This window comes from Oncorhynchus mykiss, chromosome 6 (genome assembly GCF_057628025.1).
Source record: "Oncorhynchus mykiss isolate SJ-2025 chromosome 6, ASM5762802v1, whole genome shotgun sequence".
In the NCBI taxonomy this organism is placed as follows: Eukaryota; Metazoa; Chordata; class Actinopteri; order Salmoniformes; family Salmonidae; genus Oncorhynchus; species Oncorhynchus mykiss.
In genome coordinates, this window is record NC_143027.1 from 46,627,272 (window position 1) to 46,647,996 (window position 20,725).

A 20,725-nucleotide genomic window follows, 5' to 3' on the forward strand; every position below is an offset into this window, starting at 1 on the left:
CGTGTAAATTGGGGCCATGTCTTTGCAGATGTAAGTTGTGATCTCCATCCATGGAGGAGACTTATTCAAGCTAGTTGTCTTGACTACTTTCTTGTCTCCTTCTCTCTTGCATCAAAGGTTAAAAAAGTTTTAATAGGAGACAGAATGCGATCGGCTCATCATCTAATTGGCATTCACATAACTCTTATAGATTTTCCACGTGGACGGGAATATCGGAAATTTAATCAAAGTTTACTGGAGGACAACTTATTTTTAACTATTGGATCCTTAAAAAATACAACTTTTACATTACCTTGCAGCTTACCTATAAAATGGGCTGATGGTGAGTAGACATACTCGGTATTCATATCACAAAATATATAAATAAGCTCTCCACAATGAATTTCAATAGAAAACTTGTAAAAACAGACAAGATCCTGCAACCATGGAGAGGTAAACACCTGTTTATTTCTGGAAAAATTGCCCTGATTATCTCCTTAGACATATCTCAGTTTACTCACTTACTTATGGCGCTGCCTACTCCTGCTGATTCATTTTTCAAATCATATGAGCAAAAAATATTTTGCTTTATCTGGGACGCTAAAACAGACAAAATAAAACGAGCCTATCTATATAATGAATATGAATTGGGTGGGTTGAGATTATTAAATACAAAAGCACTAAACCTCTCTCTAAAAGCTTCACTCATTCAAAAGTTTTATTTGAACCCTAAATAGTTCTCAAGTAGATTAATAAGAAAAGCTAATCCAATGTATAAAATGGCCTTTTGCCTTTGTGCAGATTGCCATGTCTCATTTTCGATTAATTGAAAATTATACTTTTTTCAAAGTATCTGTCTTTTTCAAACAAGCATTGCAGAGCTGGTTACAATTTCAATTTCATCCCCCTGAAAAGATAGACCAAATATTATGGCTGAACTCAAATGTGCTGGTTGATAAAATACCTGTTTTTATGGGAAAGATGTTTGAAAATGATATTTTGTTCTTAAATTATATTGTAATGGTAGAGTTATGTCCTTCGTGGAGTTATCAGAATTGTACGGGAAGGTCTGCTCAATCCAAGAGTACAACCAATTGTTTACAGCATTACCCCAAAAATGGAGGAGGCGGGTGGCAGCGGGAGGAGGTAGGGAACTGGTCTGTCTGCCCAATATAAAGGATCACAACTGGCGGAGAAATAAAAATAGCATAAATAGGAAAGTATACCAGTTTCATTCGAGGACCAGGATGTTGACAACTGTGCCATACAGATTGCAAAATAGTTGGGAAGAGATTTTTGATGTACCGATTCCATGGTATGAGTTGATATATAAAACAATGCAAGATTCAAGACTTCATGCTTTTCAGATAAAATTATTATTTAGAATTCTTGGCACTAACAAAATGTTGAATATTTGGGGCATAAAATCATTGAAGCTCTGCAGATTTTATTGTGAGAATACAGAATCAATAGACCACTTATTTTGGTATTGCCCTCAGGTAGCCTGTTTCTGGTCTCAGGTTCAGGAATGGCTGAAAATGCATAGCATCGATCTAAAATTGACCCTAGAAATAGTACTGTTAGGAGATCTGGAGAGACCGGTTCACTCAATTACTAATATACTAATACTCTTAGTAAAAGTATTTATCTTGAACACGCAAGCTGTAGATTCTATTCAATTAGATAGATTGAAATTGTACGTTAAACATCATAGCAAAGTTGAAAGATATGTGTTGCGTAGAAACACAAAGTGGGTGGCCAGCAGAGATAGATGGGATGGGCTGAGGGAAGCTGAGGGTTGGTATGTGGAATTGGAGACAAGTGGGAGTGGAGTTGCTGTGTGAAAGAGAGAATGATGGTCAAAAGATAAAGGGGGGAAAAAAAGTCCAAATAAAACATAATAAAAGTACATTTGAATGACACTAAGTGGCAGTGTTTTTACAACTAATGCAGGTGTGCCTGAGGCTGATGCTGTGCAGGTGTTTGTACACATGCATATACACACACTCTCATTCAAATCAACACATACAAGAAGACACACATACATGTAATAGTGCCAGACATGCACGCAAACATCGACAGTTGGCATTGATGTTATGATTTCAGTTGTCCTTGATGTCCTTTGTTTTAAATCTATTATTTTGTTTGATCTTTTTTGCATTGTTTGCTGTTTTCTTCTGTCTTTCCCTTTTATCTCTTTAGTTCATTATCTTGGTTGTTGGTGCATTGGGGGGGGGTTCTTGGTGGTGGGGATTGGAATTTATTTTATTGTATTTTTTTCCGGGGGGGGGGGGGGGGGGCGACGACGACTGTGGGAGAGGGGTCTCGAATGGTTGAGGGACAGCTATTGGGGAACTGTGGTGGGATCATAGAGGGTTCGGGTTTCACAAGATTGTGATCATGAAAAAAGAAACTGACATATTTTATATCACTATCATGCAAATGCACCCTCACACATAAGGATGGCTCTGTTGAGGAAAGACTGATACATGTTTGATAGTGTCTTGATGCTGTATTGTTTGTTCTTCATGCTCTAATACTTTAATGTTACCCCTTCCTTGTGTTTTTTGTAATAAAATAATAATAATGAATTAATAAATCTCCTTCCATCTTCGTTATTCTTTGCCATATGGTGTGCCGCGGGCAAAATCCTCTTGTAACGTCTGAGTCGGGGGTTTGTTTTGAGCACTCGACTGTACTTTTTTGGGTCTCATCCGTAGACTCTCGCCGTATTGTTTCACATGATTCTTGCGTAGGTGGTAAAGGAGGTTAGTGGTGTTTGAGCCTGTTGTCGGGACCGGCCTGTGGCATATTTTGCAAAGGATGGTTTTCTGGTCCTTGTCAGACTTTTCATACCCAAACCACATCCATGCGACCTAAGTAGCCCCTCTTTTAGGTATGAGCTCTGTGTCTTCGTGCTCTGTGTAACGTTCACTCTCCTCCGTGTTTGTTTGTGTTGCAAATTTCCTTCCACACAAAGCAAAGCATTATCCAATTGATAAAAAATATTGCAGTAAAGAGTGTGATTTGCAACACAATTAAATAAACGATACAGCATAATATGAAACGATAGAAAAACGTCAATCGTCACACAATATTATATCGTCATATCGCCCAGCCCTACAGGACACCCTTAATTTCGAGCCCTGGGGTGTGCGTGTTTCAGTGGACTAAGGAAAATGGATAAAGAATAAATAATTATTCTTCTTACCTTCCCTGTCTAGCCACTGTTTGCGCTGCCTGTAGAGCAGTAGTTTGTTGTGGACATAGGGTAGCAGGAACTTGACACACCAGCTCTCCACCCCCAACTTGTTCTCTACCAAGACGATGGGGCTGCGGTTGTACCTGGCCTCAGGACACAGGATCAGACCTATCTCATCACTAGGAGGGGGAGGGGGGAGGAGAGAGAGAGTGTGAACCTGCATGCTCATTGCTCTAACACAACAACTACACAAACACATACACACGTTCTCAGATACCCATGCTCTCTAACATGCATGCTCACACATACATAACCTTTTAACCTCTAGACTCAGCAGAACCCCTGTCTGATGGTGGGCTTTATTCACTGCCTGGCTTATGGAGTAGGGACCCTTGTACTTAGCCTAAATGTCTCTAGTTGAAGGAGCAGGAGCACACTTTAGATGCCCAATACAACACTGGTCTGGAGTACGGGGCACAAGCCTTGTAGAGAGAAGCCTAGTTTGCACAAGTGCATCTCCAGAGAGTCTACGCCTCACTGAGCACACAACAGAACGGGTTTGCCTCAAACTGCGGTGGGCGTACACACATACAGTCCCCTTTGCAGCAGGGCCATGTTCAGTAAGCAAAATGGATTGGAATGTTTCAGATAGAAATGTCACAAATAGAACTGGAGTGATTCCTTATTCTACATGTCAGAGTGGCATGTTTGCTCTATAATTTTTTTAGATGGATGCCACCAACTGAAAAACCTAGTGGGGAAATTGTTGGTATGGAACCCTGGTGTGTGTATGCACACAGCACAGCATAGCGCTCAGCACAGGTCACTCACATCACCAGAGGGATTGAGCCTATACAAACACTACTAATCAGGCTTAGATGTTATTTTTATTGAAGGATGTTTTGCCCTGTAAAAATGCCTTCAATTTATTAAGTAGAAATGTACTCAGTTCAAATAGGTCTGTGTATGTTCTACTTCTGATAAACTGGAACTGAAATGTGCATCAAATCAATTTTATATGAAAAGTTATATTTTACATTCCATTGTGCCTTGTACTGCAAAGCCTCTTTTGATATCTCTCAAAAGAGGCTGGTGGTTATGAGTTGGCTACCAAAACATGGAGATGCAAATGAAAGGGAAAAGATCTGGCCTACTCAGCATCAAGTTGAAGCATTCACACCCTGTTCTTAAATGAGCTACAGAATGTAGGCCAGTTCTAATTTAGAACACTCAGTCGGAGAAGCTTCTAAACAGAATACATCTAGCGAGCTGACACTCTTCTAAGCCCAACAAGGCATTATTTACCATGTTATTATAACAATATATAAAAAATATTACCAAGTAATAAAATGATCATTATTGGATATGATTAGCTAACAACTTGAAAAGCGTAGTAGCTATGTCATCACCAGAGTAGATCTCCATTGGAATCAAAACAGCAGGTGTGAAACTTGACAGGTTTCTGAGATATGATAGATAAAACATCTATGAATCACAGAGCCAAACTCATCAGTCAACACTAGGGTGAGGGATGACAACTAAACTCAACAAAAATATTAATATTTTATACAACATGCAAACTGTTGGTCCCATGTTTTATTAGCTGAAATAAAACACCCTAGAAATGTTCCATATGCACAAAAATCTGACAAGTATTTATGTATGTAATAAAGCTATTTTGTGGGGGAAAACTATTTCCAATTGGGTGGGCCTGGCTCCCAAGTGGGTCGGCTTCTGCCCTCCCAGGCCCACCCATGGCGGGGCCCCTGCCCAATCATGTGAAATCCATAGATAACGACCGATTTAATTAATTTAAATGTACTTATTTCTTTGTTTGAACTGCAACTCAGTAAAATCTATAAAATTGTTGCATGTTGTGTTTATATTTTTGTTCAGTATAGTAAAGACACATTTTGGATACAAAGGTGTCAGACCTTTGCGTACATAGGTACGTGGTGGTTAGCGCGTTGGACTTGGAACCGAAAGGTTGCAAAATCGAATCCCCGAGCTGACAAGATACACATCTGTCGTTCTGCCCCTGAACAAGGCAGTTAACCCACTTTTCCTAGGCCGTCATTAAAAATAAGAATTTGTTCTTAAATGACTTGCCTAGATAAATAAAGGTGTAAAAAAATATCTGGAAATGTCACTCCCACATAACATAACATAACTCCCACGTTTCATGCGAGAGGAGAGTCGCGAGCCGCAGACTGTTCCAACACTATTTAGCTGGCTATATACTTTAATTTGTGGTCAAAACAAACACTTTCTATTCACGTGATTTATGCATGCCATTCCAGAGCTGGGAATAACCAGGCTGGGTCAACTTTTTCTGCAAATCAAGTAGCTAGCCTTCTTGGCTAATGAATAGTAGCTAGCTACTAAGTGGCAAACGAATTCCGCTGCACAGTCAAAGATATATCCTCTGCAACGTATGGCTAAATGTATGCAAATACACAAACTAGGCTACCCTCCGAGCTCTGCAGATTGCTTTTTATCCTGAATTTTTGCTTGCTTGCTTGCTGGACAACAAACTGTGATAGTTAGATTAGCTTGCTAATAAAGCAGCAAATGATTGCCATCTCGTTCGAGCATCATGCCATGATTAGTTTGCTGTTATCTTGTAGCTAGCTAATCGTACTCGTTATTTACGATAAATTGGATAATGCTACGTACATATTGGGATTTCTCTTGAAGGCGTTATTGATATCTTTGACAACTCTCTGGACCAAGACATCCTCCTCCTCCGACTCTGCCATTTTTGTGCACTGATGACGTCATCATGTTCATCCGGGTCATTAAAAATGAACACACTAGGCAAAAATCTTTGATGAGCATGTTTAAAACAAGTTTCACCATGGTAACATTGTAGCAACATTTCTTACACCAACTCTGCCACACCAGGGCCGTCACTAGATACCAGACACAAAGTCATAAACTCCGCCTATTTCTACAATGTATCTTCTTAAAATCTGATTTTAAACCTAATCTAATTAACCACACTGCTAGCCATACGCCTGACTTTAAACCAAGACCAAAAAGCCACAAAGACCGTTTGACTTTGTGGCTGTGGTAACTAGTAAAAACCTAAATGTTGGTACTGTACTCTAAAATCAACTGAGAAAAACATCAGTGATCTTTAGTTCAGAAATCCGGGGCATACCCTAACTTTCATTTATCACTCGTACTGCATACCGACACTTCAAAGAAGGGACTCGGAGCCATCTGCCATCAGCAGCAGGATGGGAAGTTGAGAGTAATCGGATATGGATCAAGAAAATTAACACCAGCTGAGAGGAACTACAATTTGCACAGCGGAAAGCTTGAGTTCCTTGCTCTAAAATGGGCCGTGTGTGAAAAGTTTAGGGACGACCTATGCTACACCCCATACTTCACCATTTATACAGATAACAACCCACTAACCTACGTCATGAGCACCGCAAAGCTTAATGCTGTCGGCCACCGCTGGGTTGGAGAACTGTCAGATTTCCGGTTCAACATTAAGTACAGGCCTGGAAAAATAAATATAGATGCGGATACATTGTCTTGTATCTCCATAGACATCAATCAATATGTGACAGAATGCACTGAGGAGCTGTCACAGGACTTTGTGCGTGCAAAGAGGGAAGGGAGCCAAGCGGCCCAGAGGAAGGATGTGGCCTGGATCACTGCCCTCCACATCTCCTCTGTAGACTCCAGTCATCAGCCCAGTGCACTTCTGCCAATGATAGGTCATGACGAGCTGGTGAAAGCACCGCGTGAAGATCCAGCCATTGGAGAGATTGTAAAGCTTAAGGAGACTACTACAGTAGTTACTGATGAAATGAGAAAAGTGGTGAACTGGGTCACAAGGAAGATATTCTATGAGTGGAGCAAACTGCACCTGGAGAATGGGCTCCTATATAGACGGACCAACAGCTCGTCCTTCCTGTAAGGTACAGACCGGTAGCCCTTAAACATCTCCATGATGACATGGGACACATTGGTACCAAAAGAGTACTCCACCTTGCGAGAGGTTCTACTGGCCATATATCGAGAACTATGTCACAAGGAAATGTCAGTGCATAAAGCTGAAGAAACCTGTCATGCATGTGCGAGCACCTATGGGTAGCATCATATCTAGCTCACCCCTGGAGCTCGTCTGTGTGGATTACTTACATCTGGAGACCAGCCAAGGAGGTACTGAGTACATCCTGGTGGTGGTTGATCATTAATTTACAAGATTTGCTCAAGCTTACCAGACAAAGAACAAGTCCAGACGGACTGCAGCAGAGCGTACCTTTAATGACTTCCTACCCCGATTTGGATACCCCTTGAAACTGCATCATGATCAGGGTCGGGAGTTTGAAAATGTCCTGTTCCAGCAGCTATCAGGGGTTGGCCATTCCAGAACACCACCATACCATCCCCAAGATAAGCCAGCTGAGAGATTTAACCGCACCTTGCTACAGATGTTGCGAACGCTGGCAGACAAAGAGAAGGAGAGATGGAAGGACCATCTTCCACAAATTGTACACGCATTCAACTTCACCCGGCATGAGTCCATTGGTTACTCACCCTACTATCTGCTCTACGGTCGTCAACCACACCTTCCAGTGGACTTGTTGTTTGGCTTGTTGGGAGAGAGAGACCGGAAGATGAAAGGGGCAGTTCTGTAACCTGGAGACCAAGTTCTGGTTAGGCACCTCAGTGAGCCGAGAGGGCCCGGGAAGCTAAAATCATACTGGGAAGGAAGGAACAGTTTGCAGACAATCTGGTGGACATAGTTCATTCCGAGGTTGGAGACAGGCATAAAACCAGAACACTGCACCGAAACGTGTTACTACTTGTGAATTACTTACCGGTTGAACCTCCACCACCGCTCCTAAACCAGCACCAAAGAAGTGATCTATGCAGAGAAACAGACAGTCAAGAGTCAGTGATGTGGAAGAACACACTCACAATGGGGACACATCTGACTTGGATGATGAATGGACAGGAGGCTATTGGCTAAGGAACCATCTGACTAGGACAGAACAATGAACTTCAAACCAAGTATCTGCAAGACCTCCCATGATATAAAGAGATTCAGTCCAAGTACTTATAAGGGAAGAGGAAAGACAACCTGCAAATGAGTACCTACCTGAAACAGCTTCAGTACCTGTATTGGAAGAACAAAGTCAACCTGATCGAAACGAACCAGAGCCAAAGAATGAGCACAAGGAGCATCTCGAACATCTCCCCCCCTGTAGTTAATGCACACACAGAGTAGGCGGTCAACCTTCAATGCAATCACACCCTACAGTTAACACGCTTGGTGTAATATACAGTGTGCCTTACTTACCAGTATGGGAAACACCTTACTACAGTGGTTGTTCCTGTAAAAGTTGCGTCATACAGCAGCACAAATTGCAGTTATTTACTTGTCAGCCATTGTTGCCATTAATGCTAGTTTGACCACCAGAGAGCATTTTTGAGAAGCATTTGACATCTCTTCAATATTGGCTGTACTAGAGAATTTAAAACCTTTTTTTGTAAGAACATAGTATATGGGATTGATTAAGAAATGTCGCTTAATTCATTTGATTAATATTATGGTGTTTAAAAACCAAGAAAAACTAAACCCTCAGGATTGGTGCTATAAAACGTGAAGGTTGGTAGTAGGCTACAGTACGAAAAGCATAACATTTCCACACCCTAATTGTAGCCTAACCAATACCGAAACGGAGATTCAGTGAAAATGAAAATCAAATCGATTTATCAAGACCAGTCCCCTTGCTTGTCTCAGAGCAGTGCTGTATTTTCCCCCTTCCACTTGCCTCTTCCATTCATTTTTAAAAGAGTATTTTCCAGTAAGCAATTTGTATACCTTCATTAGCCTAGAGTACTTTGTTCCAAAGTGGCGGCAGAAGAAATGGAAGCAGTTTTACGGGCGCCCAACCAATTGTGCTATTATGTGGGGTTTTTCGCATTATTTGTAACTTGTTTTGTACATAATGTTTCTGCAACCGTATCTTAAGGCAAAAAAGAGCTTCTGGATATCAGGACAGCGATCACTCACCTCGGATTAGATGAAGATTCTTTCTTCAACAAACAAGACACACAAGACATTTTCCAAACACCCGGCAGGGCCGACATTCACGTTATTTGCAAGAGGAAGCGACACAGGTAGAGAGGACAAAGAGCCGGATGCCTGGTTAGGACCCGGAAAAGGCGAGTGGGAAAGCTGCCGTTACCATCAATACTACTCGCCAACGTGCAATCATTGGACAATAAACTAGACGTGGATCACAAATATCCTACCAACGGGACATCAAAAACTGTAATGTCCTATGTTTGACGGAATCGTGGCTGAATGACGAAATGGATATTCAGCAAGTGATCCCCCCGACAAGATAGAACAGCACACAGACGAGGGGGGGGGGGAGCAGTCTGTGCAGATTTGTAAACAACAGCTGGTGCACGAAATCTAAGGAAGTCTCTAGATTTTGCTCGCCTGAAGTAGAGTATATTGTGATAAATTGCAGGCCACACTACTTGCCTAGAGAGTTTTCAGCTATACTTTTCGTGGCTGTTTATTTACCACCACAGACAGATGCTGGCACTAAGACCGCACTCAGTCAGCTGTATAAGGAAATAAGCAAACAGGAAACCACTCACCCAGAGGCAGCGCTCCTAGTGGCCTGAGACTTAAATGTAGGGAAACTTTAATCAGTTCTACCAAATTTCCATCAACATGTTAAATGTGCAACCAGAGGGAAAAAAATTCTAGATCAGCTGTACTCCACACACAGAGACGCGTACAAAGCTCTCCCTCACCCTCCATTTGGTAAATCCGACCACAACTCTATCCTCCTGGTTCCTGCTTACAAGCAAAAATTAAAGCAGAAAGCACCAGTGACTCTGTCTATAAGAAAGTGGTCAGATGAAGCAGATGCTAAACTACAGGACTGTTTTGCTATCACAGTCTGGAACATGCTCCGGGATTCTTACGATGGCATTGAGGAGTACACCACATCAGTCACTGGCTTTATCAATAAGTGCATTGAGGACGTCGTCCCCACAGTGACTGTACGCACATACCCCAACCAGAAGCTATGGATTACAGGCAACATTCGCACTGAGCTAAAGGGTAGAGCTGCCGCTTTCAAGGTGCGGGACTCTAACCCGGAAGCTTACAAGAAATCCTGCTATGCCCTGTGACAAACCATCAAACAAGCAAAGTATCAATACAGGGCTAAGATCGAATCATACTACACGGGCTCCGACGCTCGTCGGATGTGGCAGGGCTTGCAAACTATTACAGACTACAAAGGGAAGCACAGCCACGAGTGATACGAGCTTACCAGACGAGCTAAATCACTTCTATGCTCGCTTCGAGGCAAGCAACACTGAGGTATGCATGAGAGCATCAACTGTTCCGGACGACTGTGTGATCACGCTCTCCGTAGCCGACGTGAGTAAGACCTTTAAACAGGTCAACATCTACAAGGCTGCGGGGCCAGATGGATTACCAGGACGTGTGCTCCTGGCATGTGCTGACCAACTAGCAGGTGTCTTCACTGACATTTTCAACATGTCCCTGATTGAGTCTGTAATACCAACATGTTGCAAGCAGACCATCATAGTCCCTGTGCCCAAGAACACAAAGGCAACCTGCCTAAATGACTGCACATCCGTAGCCATGAAGTGCTTTGAAAGGTTGGTAACGGCTCACATCAACACCACTATCCCAGAAACCCTAGACCCACTCCAATTTACATACCACCCCAACAGATCCACAGATGATGCAATCTCTATTGCACTCCACACGACCCTTTCCCACCTGGACAAAAGGAACACCTATGTGAGAATGCTATTCATTGACTACAGCTCAGCGTTCAACACCATAGTACCCTCAAAGCTCATCACTAAGCTAAGGATTCTGGGACTAAACACCTACCTCTGCAACTGGATCCTGGACTTCCTGATGGGCTGCCCCCAGGTGGTGAGGGTAGGTAGCAACACATCTGCCACGCTGATCCTCAACACTGAAGCTCCCCAGGGGTACGTGCTCAGTCCTCCTGTACTCCCTGTTCACCCATGACTGCATGGCCAGGCACGACTCCAACACCATCATTAATTTTGCCGATGACACAACAGTGCTAGGCCTGATCACCGACAAAGACGAGACAGCCTATTGGGAGGAGGTCAGAGACCTGGCCGGGTGGTGCCAGAATAACAACATATCCCTCAACGTAACTAAGACTAAGGAGATGATTGTAGACTACAGAAAAAGGAGGACTGAGCATGCCCCAATTCTCATCGACGGGGCTGCAGTGGAGCAGGGTGAGAGCTTCAAGTTCCTTGGTGTCCACATCAACAACAAACTACAATGGCCCAAACACACCAAGACAGTAGTGAAGAGGGCACGACAAAGCCTATTCCCCCTCAGGAAACTAAAAAGATTTGGCATCAGTCCTGAGATCCTCAAAAGGTTCTACAGCTGCAACATCGAGAGCATCCTGATCGGTTGCATCACTGCCTGGTACTGCAATTGCTCGGCCTCTGACTGCAAGGACCTACAGAGGGTAGTGCGTACGGCCCAGTACATCACTGGGGCTAAAATTCTTGCCATCCAGGACCTCTACACCAGGCGGTGTCAGAGCAAGGCCCTAAAAATTGTAAAAGACCCCAGCCACAGACTGTTCTCTCTACTACTGCATGGCAAGCGGTACTGGAGTGCCAAGTCTAGGACAAAATTGCTTCTCAACACTTTTTACCCCCAAGCCATAAGACTCCTGAACAGCTAGTCAAATGGCTACCCGGACTATTTGCATTGTGTGCCCCCCCCCCAACCCCTCTTTTTACGCTGCTGCTACTCTCTGTTTATCATATATTCATAGTCACTTTAATTATACATTCATGAACATACTACCTCAATTGGGCTGACCAACCAGTGCTCCTGCACATTGGCTAACCGGGCTATCTGCATTGTGTCCCACCCACCACCCACCAATTCCTCTTTTATGCTACTGCTACCCTCTGTTCATCATATATGCATAGTCACTTTAACCATATCAACATGAACATATTACCTCAATCAGCCTGACTAACCTGTGTCTATTTGTAGCCTCGCTACTTTTATAGCCACGCTACTGTATATAACCTGTCTTTTTACTGTTGACCTAATACCTTTTTTGCACTATTGGTTAGAGCCTGTAAGTAAGCATTTCACTGTAAGGTCTACACCTGTTGTATTCGGCACACGTGACAAATAAACTTTGATTTGATTTGAAATAGAGGATTTTTTTTGCTGGCATTCTATAAGAACTCCTTCTTGTTCTGTCACCGATTTACATACATCGCCCTCATGCGGCAATGTTTGTAACACAGAAAGGGGTCTATAGAAGTCATTCTAAAATCCCATACGGAAAAATGAATTGTGTAAAAATGGTTGCACGGTAGGTTTTATGGGTATTATGACTCATACTAGGATACTCAATCGAGAGAGAATCTATAATACTAGCCTTATGACATGAATATGCATAGCCATCTCGAGATAAAACACTTACAGTGCCTTGCGAAAGTATTCGGCCCCCTTGAACTTTGAGACCTTTTGCCACATTTCAGGTTTCAAACATAAAGATATAAAACTGTATTTTTTTGTGAAGAATCAACAACAAGTGGGACACAATCATGAAGTGGAACGACATTTCTTGGATATTTCAAACTTTTTTAACAAATCAAAAACTGAAAAATTGGGCGTGCAAAATTATTCAGCCCCCTTAAGTTAATACTTTGTAGCGCCACCTTTTGCTGTGATTACAGCTGTAAGTCGCTTGGGGTATGTCTCTATCAGTTTTGCACATCGAGAGACTGAAATTTTTTCCCATTCCTCCTTGCAAAACAGCTCAAGCTCAGTGAGGTTGGATGGAGAGCATTTGTGAACAGCAGTTTTCAGTTCTTTCCACAGATTCTCGATTGGATTCAGGTCTGGACTTTGACTTGGCCATTCTAACACCTGGATATGTTTATTTTTGAACCATTCCATTGTAGATTTTGCTTTATGTTTTGGATCATTGTCTTGTTGGAAGACAAATCTCTGTCCCAGTCTCAAGTCTTTTGCAGACTCCATCAGGTTTTCTTCCAGAATGGTCCTGTATTTGGCTCCATCCATCTTCCCATCAATTTTAACCATCTTCCCTGTCCCTGCTGAAGAAAAGCAGGCCCAAACCATGATGCTGCCACCACCATGTTTGACAGTGGGGATGGTGTGTTCAGGGTGATGAGCTGTGTTGCTTTTACGCCAAACATAACATTTTGCATTGTTGCCAAAAAGTTCAATTTTGGTTTCATCTGACCAGAGCACCTTCTTCCACATGTTTGGTGTGTCTCCCAGGTGGCTTGTGGCAAACTTTAAAAAACACTTTTTATGGATATCTTTAAGAAATGGTTTTCTTCTTGCCATTCTTCCATAAAGGCCAGATTTGTGCAATATACGACTGATTGTTGTCCTATGGACAGAGTCTCCCACCTCAGCTGTAGATCTCTGCAGTTCATCCAGAGTGATCATGGGCATCTTGGCTGCATCTCTGATCAGTCTTCTCCTTGTATGAGCTGAAAGTTTAGAGGGACGGCCAGGTCTTGGTAGATTTGCAGTGGTCTGATACTCCTTCCATTTCAATATTATCGCTTGCACAGTGCTCCTTGGGATGTTTAAAGCTTGGGAAATCTTTTTGTATCCAAATCCGGCTTTAAACTTCTTCACAACAGTATCTCGGACCTGCCTGGTTTGTTCCTTGTTCTTCATGATGTTCTCTGCGCTTTTAACGGACCTCTGAGACTATCACAGTGCAGGTGCATTTATACGGAGACTTGATTACACACAGGTGGATTGTATTTATCATCATTAGTCATTTAGGTCAACATTGGATCATTCAGAGATCCTCACTGAACTTCTGGAGAGAGTTTGCTGCACTGAAAGTAAAGGGGCTGAATAATTTTACACGCCCAATTTTTCAGTTTTTGATTTGTTAAAAAAGTTTGAAATATCCAATAAATGTTGTTCCACTTCATGATTGTGTCCCACTTGTTGTTGATTCTTCACAAAAAAATACAGTTTTATATCTTTATGTTTGAAGCCTGAAATGTGGCAAAAGGTCGCAAAGTTCAAGGGGGCCCAATACTTTCGCAAGGCACTGTATATTGGAGTTCTCAAAGTTGCCGGGATGTCACGTGTAACAGTACACTCGTAACAATTTAAGCATTACGAAACTTCTATTCGATCAAAAAAACCTCATATCGGCCATCATTGTACATAAGAATTTGTTCTTAACTGACTTGCCTAGATAAATAAAGGTTAAATAAAATAAAATAATACATGTAGCAAATAATAGGATGACTTCCCACAGTCAAAGTCCTGCAATTTGAGCTAATAGTAAGACGCTAACATTTGTGTAAACTTTACAGAGTTGTGTTCTGTGGGTGTTACTGAGTAGGCTGATCAGGTTTTGTCTAGAAGGGATACAGTTTTTGTCATACACACACTTTCTCACACTCTCTCACCCTTCCACTTCCTCCCTCCATTACTCCTCTCCAACAGGACTCTCAGAGCCTGGGTGGAGGGAACAGCAAAGGATGCTGCTATTGGCTAAAGGGTACAGAGTATTTTGACATTGGCACGCTGGCCTGGATGATCATGCTGAGTGACGGTCTCCATAACTTCATTGACGGGCTAGCCATCGGAGCATCATTCACTGCCTCAACGTTCCAGGGCATCAGCACCTTTGTGGCTATACTGTAACGATTCTCTTGTGGTGAAGTAGAGTCGGACCAAAATGCGGCGTGGCTATTGCGATCCATGTTTAATGAAACAAAGTAAACACGAATCAAATACAAAAACAATAAACGTAACACGAAAACTGCTCCATGCTGACTGGCTGCTCTGGCTGCTCCATGCTGACTGGCTGCTCCATGCTGACTGGCGACTCTGGCTGCTCCATGCTGACTGGCGGCTCTGGCTGCTCCATGCTGACTGGCGGCCCTGGCGGATCCATGCTGACTGGCGGCCCTGGCGACTCCATACAGACTGGCAGCTCTGGCGGCTCCATACAGACTGGCAGCTCTGGCGGCTCCTTGCAGACTGGCAGCTCTGGCGGCTCCTTGCAGACTGGCAGCTCTGGCGGCTCCTTGCAGACTGGCAGCTCTGGCGGCTCCTTGCAGACTGGCAGCTCTGGCGGCTCCTTGCAGACTGGCAGCTCTGGCGGCTCCTTGCAGACTGGCAGCTCTGGCGGCTCCTTGCAGACTGGCAGCTCTGGCGGCTCCTTGCAGACTGGTAGCTCTGGCGGCATCCTGCAGACTGGCAGCTCCTTGCAGACTGGAGACTCCGGCAGCGCTGTAGAGACGGAAGGCTCTGGCAGCGCTAAACAGGTGGGAGACTCCGGCAGCGCTGGAGAGGAGGAAGGCTCCAACTGCGCTGAACAGGCGGGAGACTCCGGCAGCGCTGTAGAGGCGGAAGGCTCTAGCAGTGCTAGATAGGCGGGAGACTCCGGCAGCGCTGGAGAGGAGGAAAGCTCTGACAGCGCTGGACAGGCGAGGCACACTGTAGGCCTGATGCGTGGTGCTGGCACTGGTGGTACTGGGCCGAGAACACGCACAGGAAGCCTGGTGCGGGGAGCTGCCACCGGAGGGCTATACTATACCACTTATGCGCTGCATTTTTTGGATAGACCGGACCGTGCAGGCGCACTGGAGCTCTTGAGCACCGAGCCTGCCCAACCTTACCTGGTTGAATGCTCTCGGTCGCCCTGCCAGTGCGGCGAGGTGGAATAGCCTGCACTGGGCTATGCAGGCGAACCGGAGACACCAAGCGCAAGGCTGGTGCCATGTAAGCCGGCCCACGGAGACGCACTGGAGACCAGATGCGTAGAGCCGGCTTCATGGCACTTGGCTCGATGCTCACTCTAGCCCGGCCGATACGCGGAGCTGGAATGTACCGCACCGGGCTAAGCACCCGCACTGGAGACACCATGCGCACCACAGCATAACACGGTGCCTGCCCGGTCTCTCTAGCCCCCCGGTAAGCACAGGAAGTTTGCCCAGGTCTCCTACCTGGCGTAGCCATACTCCCTGTGAGCCCCCCCCCCCCCCCCCCCAAGACATTTTTGGGGCTGACTCTCGGGCTTCCGTCCGCGCCGCCGTGCTTGCTTCGCCAACTCCATTCTCCGATAACCTTCCGCGCACTGCTCCATCGAATCCCAGGCGGGCTCCGGCACTCTCCCTGGGTCGACCGCCCACCTGTCTATCTCCTCCCAAGTAGTATACTCCATACTCTTGCTGTCCAAAACATCCTCCCATGTCCATTCCTCTTTCCGTTACCACGCCGCTTGGTCCTGTTGTGGTGGGTGATTCTGTAACGATTCTCTTGTGGTGAAGTAGAGTCGGACCAAAATGCGGCGTGGCTATTGCGATCCATGTTTAATGAAACAAAGTAAACACGAATCAAATACAAAAACAATAAACGTAACACGAAAACCGAAACAGCCTAATACTGGTGCAAAGTAACACAGAGACAGGAACAAGGACAATCACCCACAAAACCCAACACCAAACAGGCTACCTAAATATGGTTCCCAATCAGAGACAATGACTAACACCTGCCTCTGATTGAGAACCATATCAGGCCAAACATAGAAATAGACAAACCAGACACACAACATAGAATGCCCACCCAGCTCACGTCCTGACCAACACTAAAACAAGGAAAACACACACGAACGATGGTCAGAACGTGACATATACTTTGTGAGGAGATCCTCCATGAGCTAGGTGAGTCTACATACAGTTTGAAGTCCACAAAAATTAGAGGATATAAGGTTATATATAAACAAATTCAGCAAAAAAAGAAGTCCTCTCACTGTCAACTGCGTTTATTGTCAGAAAACTTAACATATGTAAATATTTGGATGAACATAACAAGATTCAACAACTGAGACATAAACTGAACAAGTTCCACAGACATGTGAATAACAGAAATGGAATAATGTGTCACTGAACAAAGGGGGGTTGGGGTCAAAATCAAAATCAAAAGTAACAGTCAGTATCTGGTGTGGCCACCAGCTGCAATAAGTACTGCAGTGCATCTCCTCCTCATGGACTGCACCAGATTTGCGAGTTCTTGCTGTGAGATGTTACCCCACTCTTCCACCAAGGGACCTGCAAGTTCCCGGACATTTCTGGGGGGAATGGCCCTAGCCCTCCCCTCCGATCCAACAGATCTCAGACGTGCTCAATGGGATTGAAATCCTGGCTCTTCGCTGGCCATGGCAGAACACTACCATTCCTGTCTTGCAGGAAATCCCGCACAGAACGAGCTGGTGGCATTGTCATGCTGGAGGGTCATGTCGGAATGAGCCTGCAGGAAGGGTACCACATGCGGGAGGAGGATGTCTCCCCTGTAACGCACAGCGTTGAGATTGCCTGCAATGACAACAAGGTCAGTCCGATAATGCTGTGACACAACGTCCCAGACCATGACAGACCACCACCAAATCGATCCCGCTCCAGAGTACAGGTCCGTCCTGTCTCCCTGTAGCACTGTCTTAGGCATCTCACAATATGGGCATTGCAATTTATTGCCCTGGCCACATCTGCAGTCCTCATGACTCCTTGCAGCATGCAAGTTCACGCAGATGAGCAGGGACCCTGGGCATCTTTCTGTTGGTGTTTTTCAGAGTCAGTAGAAAGGCCTCTTTAGTGTCCTAAGTTTTCATAACTGTGACCTTAATTTCCTACCGTCTGTAAGCTGTTAATGTCTTAATGACCGTTCCACAGGTGCATATTCATTAATTGTTCATGGTTCATTGAACAAGCATGGGAAACTGTGTTTAAACCCTTTATAATGAAGCTCTGTGAAGTTATTTGGATATTTAGGAATTATCTTTGATGTACAGGGTCCTGAAATAGGGCTGTTTCTTTTTTTGCAGAGTTTATATATATGTATAATATGTATCACACAGTACCATTTCAAAGTTTGGACACACCTACGCATTCAAGGGTTTTTCTTTATTTTTACAATTTTCTACTATTTTCTTACTATTTTGTAGAATAATAGTGAAGACATTAAAACTATGAAATAACATATGGAATTATGTAGTAACCAGAAAAGTGTTAAACAAAAAGCAACCTTTCCCTTGACAGCTTTGCACACTCTTGGCATTCTCTCAACCAGCTTCATGAATGCGGAATGCATTTAAATTAACAGGTGTGCCATGTTAAAAGTTAATTTGTGGAATTTCCTACCTTAATGCGTTTGAGGCAAACTGTTGTGTTGTGACAAGGTAGGGGTGATATAATCAAATCAAATCAAATCAAATCAAATGTATTTATATAGCCCTTCGTACATCAGCTGATATCTCAAAGTGCTGTACAGAAACCCAGCCTAAAACCCCAAACAGCAAGCAATGCAGGTGTAGAAGCACGGTGGCTAGGAAAAGCTCCCTAGAAAGGCCAACACCTAGGAAGAAACCTAGAGAGGAACCAGGCTATGTGGGGTGGCCAGTCCTCTTCTGGCTGTGCCGGGTGGAGATTATAACAGAACATGGTCAAGATGTTCAAATGTTCATAAATGACCAGCATGGTCAAATAATAATAAGGCAGAACAGTTGAAACTGGAGCAGCAGCACAGTCAGGTGGACTGGGGACAGCAAGGAGTCATCATGTCAGGTATTCCTGGGGCATGGTCCTAGGGCTCAGGTCCTCCGAGAGAGAGAAAGAAAGAGAGAATTAGAGAGAGCATATGTGGGATGGCCAGTCCTCTTCTGGCTGTGCCGGGTGGAGATTATAACAGAACATGGCCAAGATGTTCAAATGTTCATAAATGACCAGCATGGTCGAATAATAATAAGGCAGAACAGTTGAAACTGGAGCAGCAGCACGGCCAGGTGGACTGGGGACAGCAAGGAGTCATCATGTCAGGTAGTCCTGGGGCATGGTCCTAGGGCTCAGGTCCTCCGAGAGAGAGAAAGAGAGAAGGAGAGAATTAGAGAACGCACACTTAGATTCACACAGGACACCGAATAGGACAGGAGAAGTACTCCAGATATAACAAACTGACCCTAGCCCCCCGACACATAAACTACTGCAGCATAAATACTGGAGGCTGAGACAGGAGGGGTCAGGAGACACTGTGGCCCCATCTGAGGACACCCCCGGACAGGGCCAAACAGGAAGGATATAACCCCACCCACTTTGCCAAAGCACAGCCCCCACACCACTAGAGGGATATCTTCAACCACCAACTTACCATCCTGAGACAAGGCTGAGTATAGCCCACAAAGACCTCCGCCACGGCACAACCCAAGGGGGGGGGGGGGGGGAACCCAGACAGGATGACCACATCAGTGAATCAACCCACTCAGGTGACGCACCCCCTCCAGGGACGGCATGAGAGAGCCCCAGTAAGCCAGTGACTCAGCCCCTGTAATAGGGTTAGAGGCAGAGAATCCCAGTGGAAAGAGGGGAACCGGCCAGGCAGAGACAGCAAGGGCGGTTCGTTGCTCCAGAGCTTTTCCGTTCACCCTCCCACTCCTGGGCCAGACTACACTCAATCATATGACCCACTGAAGAGATGAGTCTTCAGTAGAGACTTAAAGGTTGAGACCGAGTTTGCGTCTCTGACATGGGTAGGCAGACCGTTCCATAAAAATGGAGCTCTATAGGAGAAAGCCCTGCCTCCAGCTGTTTGCTTAGAAATTCTAGGGACAATTAGGAGGCCTGCGTCTTGTGACCGTAGCGTACGTGTAGGTATGTACGGCAGGACAAAATCAGAGAGATAGGTAGGAGCAAGCCCATGTAATGCTTTGTAGGTTAGCAGTAAAACCTTGAAATCAGCCCTTGCTTTGACAGGAAGCCAGTGTAGAGAGGCTAGCACTGGAGTAATATGATCACATTTTTTGGTTCTAGTCAGGATTCTAGCAGACGTATTTAGCACTAACTGAAGTTTATTTAGTGCTTTATCCGGGTAGCCGGAAAGTAGAGCATTGCAGTAGTCTAACCTAGAAGTGACAAAAGCATGGATTAATTTTTCTGCATCATTTTTGGACAGAAAGTTTCTAATTTTTGCAATGTTACGTAGATGGAAAAAAGCTGTCCTTGAAATGGTCTTGATATGTTCTTCAAAAGAGAGATCAGGGTCCAGAGTAACGCCGAGGTCCTTCACAGTTTTATTTGAGACGACTGTACAACCATTAAGATTAATTGTCAGATTCAACAGAAGATCTCTTTGTTTCTTGGGACCTAGAACAAGCATCTCTCTTTTGTCCGAGTTTAAAAGTAGAAAGTTTGCAGCCATCCACTTCCTTATGTCTGAAACACATTCTTCTAGCAAGGGCAATTTTGGGGCTTCACCATGTTTCCTTGAAATGTACAGCTGTGTGTCATCCGCATAGCAGTGAAAGTTAACATTATGTTTTCGAATAACATCCCCAAGAGGTAAAATATATAGTGAAAACAATAGTGGTCCTAAAACAGAACCTTGAGGAACACCGAAATTTACAGTTGATTTATCAGAGGACAAACCATTCA

The 20,725-nt window shown here is 44.4% G+C and overlaps 1 protein-coding gene across 3 annotated transcripts in view; it reads right to left on the minus strand.

Annotated features, from left to right (window-relative positions):
* Positions 1-8,418, minus strand: part of LOC110526044 (protein prenyltransferase alpha subunit repeat-containing protein 1) — a 67,138-nt gene extending 58,720 nt beyond the window's left edge. Inside the window, exons 1-4 of one of the 3 annotated variants that reach the window (XM_090238036.1) lie at positions 8,304-8,418; positions 8,023-8,069; positions 7,739-7,904; positions 3,191-3,360 (exon numbers count right to left, since the gene is read on the minus strand). Coding sequence is in view for 1 of the 3 variants with exons in the window: in XM_036980251.2 (XP_036836146.2) it covers positions 3,191-3,360; positions 5,858-5,940 (253 nt within the window). In the remaining 2 variants the exon portion in view is untranslated. Of the gene's footprint in view, positions 1-3,190; positions 3,361-5,857; positions 7,111-7,738; positions 7,905-8,022; positions 8,070-8,303 lie in introns of those variants that run through there. The other 2 variants (XM_036980251.2, XM_090238037.1) reach the window with 2 other exon arrangements.
* Positions 8,419-20,725: the final 12,307 nt, after the last annotated feature.